The sequence below is a fragment of the Coffea arabica genome, chromosome 6c (assembly GCF_036785885.1).
Source record: "Coffea arabica cultivar ET-39 chromosome 6c, Coffea Arabica ET-39 HiFi, whole genome shotgun sequence".
In the NCBI taxonomy this organism is placed as follows: Eukaryota; Viridiplantae; Streptophyta; class Magnoliopsida; order Gentianales; family Rubiaceae; genus Coffea; species Coffea arabica.
The window spans coordinates 4,346,048-4,353,691 of record NC_092320.1 but is presented as its reverse complement, the minus strand read 5'-3'; the positions used below and the strand labels follow the sequence as shown (position 1 = coordinate 4,353,691).

The 7,644-nt window shown below is 49.5% G+C and overlaps 1 protein-coding gene across 1 annotated transcript; it reads right to left on the bottom strand.

The window, feature by feature from the left end:
- Window positions 1-4,935: 4,935 nt before the first annotated feature.
- Window positions 4,936-7,460, bottom strand: LOC140008299 (protein NUCLEAR FUSION DEFECTIVE 4-like). Its single transcript, XM_072052203.1, has one exon. The coding sequence runs from the start codon at window positions 7,120-7,122 to the stop codon at window positions 5,293-5,295; it is 1,830 nt and encodes a 609-aa protein (XP_071908304.1). The 5' UTR covers window positions 7,123-7,460; the 3' UTR covers window positions 4,936-5,292.
- Window positions 7,461-7,644: the final 184 nt, after the last annotated feature.

Sequence of the window (7,644 nt, the reverse complement as noted above, 5' to 3'; positions counted from 1 at the left end):
CCTGTACGACCTCGGCAGCTTCTCCGGCCTGCCCGGGCTCAGCTGCATCTATGGTCTGCTCGGCCTTGGAAGTGTTAATGGCCTGCGTGACCTTGTCAGCTTCTTCAGCCAGCCCGGCCTCAACTGTGTCTTGGGTCAGCTCGGACTTGGCGGCCTTTGCGACCTCGACAGCTTCTCCGGCCCGCCCGGCCTTAGCTGTGTCTCTGGTCGGCTGGGCCTGTGATTCCTGTTGTCCGAAGGAGACTCGCTCGGCTATAAAGTCTGCCAATGCTTGGACCTTAATGGCCGTGCGGGGTTGGTAGCTGAGGTCGAACTCGGACAGCTCCACGGCTCACCTCACCATTCTTCCTGATGTATCGGGTTTTGAGAGAATTTGCTTTAGAGGCTGGTCAGTCATTACTACCACGGGGTGAGCTTAGAAATACGACCTGAGCTTCTTGGCCGCGTGAACTAATGCTAGAACATACCGCTCAATCGTAGTGTATCTGGGCTCCGCGCCTTATAGAGCTCGGCTGACATAGTATACGGGCTTCTGGACTTTGCTATCTTCCCAAACTAGCACCGCACTGACTGCCTCCTCCCCCACTTCCAGATAGATATATAAGGTTTCTCCCTACGTGGGAGAGGTCAAGGCTAGCAACTGAGCGATGTGAACTTTTAGTTCGTCAAATGCTCTCTGGCACTCGGAGATCCATTCAAACTGGGGACCTCTTCGCAAGGCTTTGAAAAAAGAGGAACCCCGAACTGCAGACTTCGACAAGAACCTGTTTAGGGCCGCCATCCTGCCAACAAAACGCTGGACCTCTTTTATGTTTCGGGGAGGAGCCATGTCCATGATGGTCTTTACCTTGTCGGGGTTAGCTCTTACCCCGTCCTTGGATATCATGTACCCGAGGAACTTGCCCGACCTAACCCCGAAAGTGCACTTTTTGGGGTTCAACCGCATCCGTGAGCTCCGTAGAACGTCGAAGATCTCTCTGAGGTCGTTGATGAACTGCTCCTGAGTTCGGCTTTTCACCAACATGTCGTCTACGTATATCTCCATGTTCCAGCCGATCTGATTTTTGAACAGCTTGTTAACCAGCCGCTGGTAGGTCGCGTCGGCATTCCTCAACCCAAATGGCATGGTGGTATAACAGAACGTGCCGTACTCAGTGATGAAGGCAGTCTTCTCTTGATTCTCCTCATCAAGGGCTATCTGGTGATACCCTTTGAAGGCATCCAGAAAGCAAAAAATCTCGCATTCCGTAGTCGAATCTACCAGTTGGTCGATGCGAGGGAGAGGGTAACAATCCTTCGGACAAGCTTTATTCAGATCGGTAAAGTCCACGCAAATCCGCCAAGCCCTGTCCTCCTTTTTGACCAACACCGGGTTGGCCAGCCAGGTCGGGTAATAGACCTCCTTCACAATTTTGGCCTCCAACAGCTTGCCTACCTCCTCCTTGACGACCTCGTTTCGCTCAGGCTCAAAATTTCTTTTCTTTTGCTTTACCGGACGGATGTTCGAGTCCACGTGCAACTTATGAACTGCCAGTTCAGGTGGGACTCCGGGCATGTCGTCAGCATTCCACGCAAAAATTTCGGCGTACTCTACCAGGAGAGACTCCAAAAGCTCTCCGCGTTAGTTCGCCCAGGCCAGATCGGGCCCTGACCACGCGATCGGGTCGCTCTGGGCAGATGGCAACTCAACCAGACTCTCGTCCGTCTCCAACCTCTCCTCTTTTTCAACAGGCTCCCTGGGTTTCAGATAGGCTGCCTGAGCCACCAGGTTCTCCTTACCTTTGAGAGTTGCGATATAGCAGGCCCGAGCTACCTCCGGGTCTCCCAGCACCTCTGCCACTCCAGCGGGCGTTGGAAACTTCATGCTAAGGTGTAAAGTCGAGCAGATAGCTCGGAGTGCGTTTAGGGTAGGTCGTCCTATTATCATGTTGTAGGAGGACAACTCCTTAACCACTGCAAAATTCACCGGAACAGTTCGGCACTTCGGTGACTCCCCTACAGTGACCATGAGGGTTATCATTCCCTCTGACCTTACTGGCGGACCTGCAAAACCTATCAAAGGAATACGGACCGGGATGAGCTGCCTATCCTCCAGTTGCAGCTCTCTGAAGGTCTTGTAGTACAGCACATCAATGGCGCTCCCATTGTCGATGTACACATTCTTCACTTTGTAATTACACGTTATGACTTCTACAACAATTGCCTCATGATTGTTGGAGGCAAGGGGTACCGCATCCTCAGGTCAATAGATGATCTCCTCATATATCTTTAAGCGTTTGTGCGAGTTCTCCCCACTGGGGGGAGGTCGGTTATTTCGCCGAGCCGTATGACTATCTCCCCCCGCAGGTCCCCCTGCAATAGTGTGATCACTCCTGCTAGGTTTTGAACCCCCTGCTCCGGGGTTCGATCTCGAGGACCCCGAGGTCGGTCGTGCGAGCTGGTCACCCGTTCTCGCTTGAACCCCCTTGCTTCTGATCAGTCCACCCGTCACGAACGAACTGCCCGAGATGACCTTTTCGTATCAGCTTTTCGATTTCCTTTTTAAGGTGACGGCAGTCCTCAGTATCGTGTCCGACGTCCCGATGGTAAGCACCGTACAAGCCTTGGTCACGCTGACTTTTGTCGCCAGCCAGTGGCCGAGGAAGGCGGGAGAGCCCTTGTTGTTCCATTACGGCGAGAACCCGAGCTCTGGGCGCTGTGAGCGAAGTCCAGGCTTTTTCTTTCTCCCATGGTCGGCTCCGAGGTAAGCGCTCGGATACGTTCCTCCGCCCTTGACCTGGTCTCGACTCTCCCAGGTCGGCGCCCTTTCTGCGCTTGTCGTCTCGCAACCTCTCCTGGGCGCCCTTCAATCGATTGACCTCCTCGGCGTTCGCCTTCTCATGAGTTCGGTCTAACATCTCCCGGACGGACTTGGGAGGTCTCTCCACGAACTCCGCATATAACTTTTGTCTGCGTAACCCATTGACGAAGGCAGCCATCACAACCTTGTCATCTCGGTCCCGAACCTGGAGGGATTCATTATTGAAACGTACCATATATTCACGCAGTGACTCCTCGGGCCCTTGGTGAACAGTCATCAAATGAGCCGTGGTTTTGGAGAAGGCACGCGAGGACACGAACTGAGCTGCGAACAGCCGCGTGAGCTGGCTGAATAACTGAACTGACCTGGGAGGCAATCCCTGGAACCACTGTCGGGCCTTTCCTTTTAGGAACGTTGGGAAGGTCTTGCACCTAACCGCATCAGCAGCCGTCTGCAAGCGCATCTGAGTCAGGAATGCGAACAGGTGATCTTCTGGATCCGTAGTCGCGTCATAGGACTTCATGGACGGTATCTTGAACTTTGCTGGCAGGGGATAGTCTTCGATATCTGGTACAAAGGGAGAGGCGATGTACCTGTCCGACTCCGGATTCAGCATTAGATCCAGTTCATCCTGGATCTGATATTCCTCCTTCCTGGGAGGGACCTCCACCCGTGAGGGTCTCGGGATGGGCTCCGGATGGTTAGTTCGGGAGTTCCTGTGAGAGGGGTCCGGAACTTGGATTTGCTCACGCGTGAGCTCCTTTCGTGCCCTCTTCGGTCGAGGTCTAGGACTCCCTGACCGAGATTCCGAATTCCCCGTTTCGCCAGCTTTTCGCACCTTGGGCCCCGGGCTGGAATGGACTCCGGATTGTCCCTTCAGGTAGTTCACAATAGTCTCGAAGGTAGGCAGATTCGCTGCCACCGACTGCACCAACTGTTCTGGCGGGATCCGCGTGAGCTCGATCCATTCATTCTCCAAGATGGTATCCTGGTGGACGTGTTGTGGGTCACCTTGCCCGTTCCCCTCAGAACTATCCACGTTTCTTTGAGATCTAGTTTTCGGCATGTTTTTCGCGAAAAAAGAGAATACGTGTTCCCACAGACGACGCCAATTGATGCGACTGCCGAAGTGGAGATCCGAGCTGGGCTGTGGCCTGGGGATCGAGCTGATGAGATGTCCGACCTGCAGATAAACGAACTGCCGGGCTTGTCCCCGGTAGCAACTCCGACGATCAAGTCAGTAAGTATCTGAAATAAAAGTAGTAGAGTTTTGCACTATGAATGGCGTACCTTGTGTTTTCTCCCTCGCGTTGTATTTATAGAGTCATAGGTAGTAGTTTCCTGGTAGCACAGGGAGTCCTTATTGGAGAAAAGCTCCTCCTAGGGCTCCATTATCCAGCTCCGATAAGTTCGGATCTCGTAGCCCATCAGGCCCATTCGCTTAGGAGGCTGCGCCCGCATGGACCTCCTGGATGACCTACCAGGCCGATTAGCTCCTCCTATCCGGAACTCCTGGACCGAGCTGACGTGTTACTGGACCGGGCAGAAGTGCACGTGGGCTCCACTACACTAACGATAGTTTCTACCCTCTATCCCAAAAAAAAAAAAAAAACGAAAAGCTAATGATAGAAATTACATGTCCAAGCTGCAGATTTTATAGTTAATTTCCGAGGGGAAAAAATGGAAAAAAAATTTCCAAAATGACTGAAGAATTAGTCTTTTTTGTTTTGATGGTGGTGTCTCACCTCGTGTCTGGACTGGTAGACATCAGCTAGTATGTCTTTCTTTCAAAGGTTGCGCTATAACATTGCAAGTGCAGAGGCTCCAGAAATATAAGGCAGTCCTCATCGAGAAATCTATTTATCGTTCTTTGTAAGTTTGAAAGCTCAAAAAATGGATGCTGTTCAAATAACGGCTAAGATCGCCAGAAAACTTTCGGTTTGAAAGCTCTCATTCTGATCCTGTTCAAATTGGGGGCTGTGCCCGAGAGCATCTTAAGCTTGATCAGCATCCCAGAGCCGAGGGACGCCGTACATCCTTTTAACTCACTCCCTTTGTGTTCTGCAAATTGTATGTATACCCCGTCGCGCCCAAAACGATCAAAAGTGAAAAGGACAGCACCCAAGCGGACCAAATTCAACCAAAATAAAATTCGAGAGTATCTTTTGATAAAATTCATTTTACAACAGCTATTTTATCTGTTAATATATCTGCTATTACGCAATGCATGGCAGGATAAATGCAGCATTTTACATTTTGTAGACAGGTGAACTAATCCCTCAGAGCATTATTCAAGCATCTGCTCTCGTGCTCATCCGTTCCGTCAGCATCTGTTACTATAATGCTCGGCGGGCTTCAGACAGCATTTAAATGAGAGATTTCGTGTTTCTACCACCACAGATCAGCTTATCAAGGGTTATATATCAGATAGATAGTATTACAGAGGAGGGGTGGGGAGGGAGACGAGTCTAAATACACCGCTACAAAATTAATCACCTGGCGGCTGGCAAAAGTGGTGCGATTGTAACCGAGTTCATCTCAGGATCTTTCACTTGACCTTGCTCTTTGAATTTCTTGTATATATCGCCTTTGTAGAAATTTCTGGTCCTTAAATACAAGACTAAAGAAACAACACATCCAAACAACGTGGTCGCAGTAATTATGAGAAAAGATAGCTTGTAGCATTCTACCCCGTCGCACGTCAAGTCTTCCCCGGCTCTCCTAGTGACTTCTTTGGCTGCCATTTGCTTCAACGCCTCCCTGTCGTAAAAATGGCCTGCTATTTGAACATTGAGTATGTAATTACCAAACGGACTGGCTCCAGCACCTAAATTAATCAGCGTGGAGTAGTACTTTAGGCCAAATAATTCTGATATGATAGCGAAAATTAGTGGCCACTGAGCTCCGAAGCAAAAACCAGCAATCAAGGATGAGACGTAAAGAGAATATGGGACGCCGAAAGCAATGAGGAGATGGCCGGCGCACGAGACGAGAAGTACCAGCGTTAGCATCAGGGGACGTGGAAACTTATACTTGGCCAGTAGGATTTCGGAAGCAAAGCCGGAGGCCACGCGTCCTAAATAGGACCATATGCTTACTAGTGATACGAATGTGGCAATGCTCTTCTTGGGATAGCCCAAGGATTTGCCAATTTGACCCAAATTATCAATTGCCGTTAACGTCCCGCCCACCCCAAATGTTGTAGCCGCGAACAGAATTAGCATATCGATGGTGCACACTGCTTGCAGGATAGTGTGATCTTCTCCCCTTTCCGGTGGCCTGAACACCTTGCCCAAGCAAGAAACGGGCGTCTCTTCTTGATTCGGTGGATCGGCGAGAGGCGTCTCTGCTTTCGCTGCCTGGGGTGCAAACTCACTCGCTGGTGGTGGATCATATGAGGTTTCTCCCCTCTTTCTCTTCCAAAGTTTGAACTCCTCTGTTATGACAACGAGCAAGTGCATAGAAAGCAAAACAATCACCACAGAAGCACTTGCCCCGTACTCTAACCTAGTAAAAGCCAGCCAGTTTTGGGCAATGATTGTGATCATTAGAAAACCGGCTAGAATGAGCGAAACGTAGAGGAAACGGTAGAACATGTTGAGCTCAGTTGCTTGTCGAACGACCCTCATGATGCGAACAGTTCTAAGGAAAATGAGTGAAACGGCAGCGGGAAGCCAGCCGATGAGTAAGATGAGAGACTTGGAATCATGCCCGTAAAAAGCACGGTAGAGTTGTGTGATTATTGCACCGCTAAGCCCAACAAATCCCTTCAACAGACCGATGACAACACCTCGACTTTCTGGAAAATTTTTGACACACGAAACCAATGCAACGGTGTTGGAAAAAGTTTGAGAATTGGCACCGATGAATATATAGAAACACATGTGCCACACGGCCGGCCTAGCAATGCGTCCGGTCACCGACAGCCATATCATCAGGTAACCAGAAAAGTTCATGACTGCACCCAAGGAGAGAACTAACCAGGGAGGTGCGACCTCGTTGACCAGCCCCGAAATGATTCCCAAATTTGCACCCAAGTCCTTGAAGAAGCCGATCAAGTTTAAGGTTGTCTGGTCATAGCCTAGTGAAGATTTGATGTCCTCCGAATAGATGCCAAACATGTAAGTAGCTCCAGACATGGCCATGATTAGGATGGTTGCGAACACCATGTACCATCGGCTACTGATCAAATGGGGTATAAAACTATTCGGGCCTCTCCAGCACCCAGAAACATCCCTGATATCTTCTTCTGCCACTCCCTCTCCCATGGTTTTTTTCTTCCCTTTTCTCCTGATTTTTGGATTCCTGAGGGGGTCTTTCATGGGTGTGTGCGCGCGGAGCTCAGTTAAAAGACCAGTGTGAATATGGATCTGTAGCAATCAAAGAAGTGACCCAGTGGAGGAGAAGTGCCCAAGCGGAGGAGTTTCAGATGGATTTCTTCATTGACCCAGAAATGGACAAAAGTCTATTGTGTGCGGGACAGGAACAGGAGACAAATAGCACATGATTTAATCACCGATACTCTAAAATTTTATTCCATTCGACGAGAAAGTTGGCATTAGCAGGCAGCAATCAAAATTTGCAAAGCTCCAAAATAATCTGTTTTTATAAACTGGAGATTCCACTTGCGTCTGTAATCGTCGTCATGGCTCATAAAATTTTAATCAAGATATTGTAGCTTTTTTGGAAGCATGATTAGTAGGAGATCCTGTATTTATCACTGCAATGGATCTCTTGGTTGGATAAGTGGTAAGAGATTTTACATTTATTGACTTAACTGGAGCCACGAATATGTGGATTTTCATCCAAACTAATGAATCTGTGGATTTTCTTTCTCTGTCATT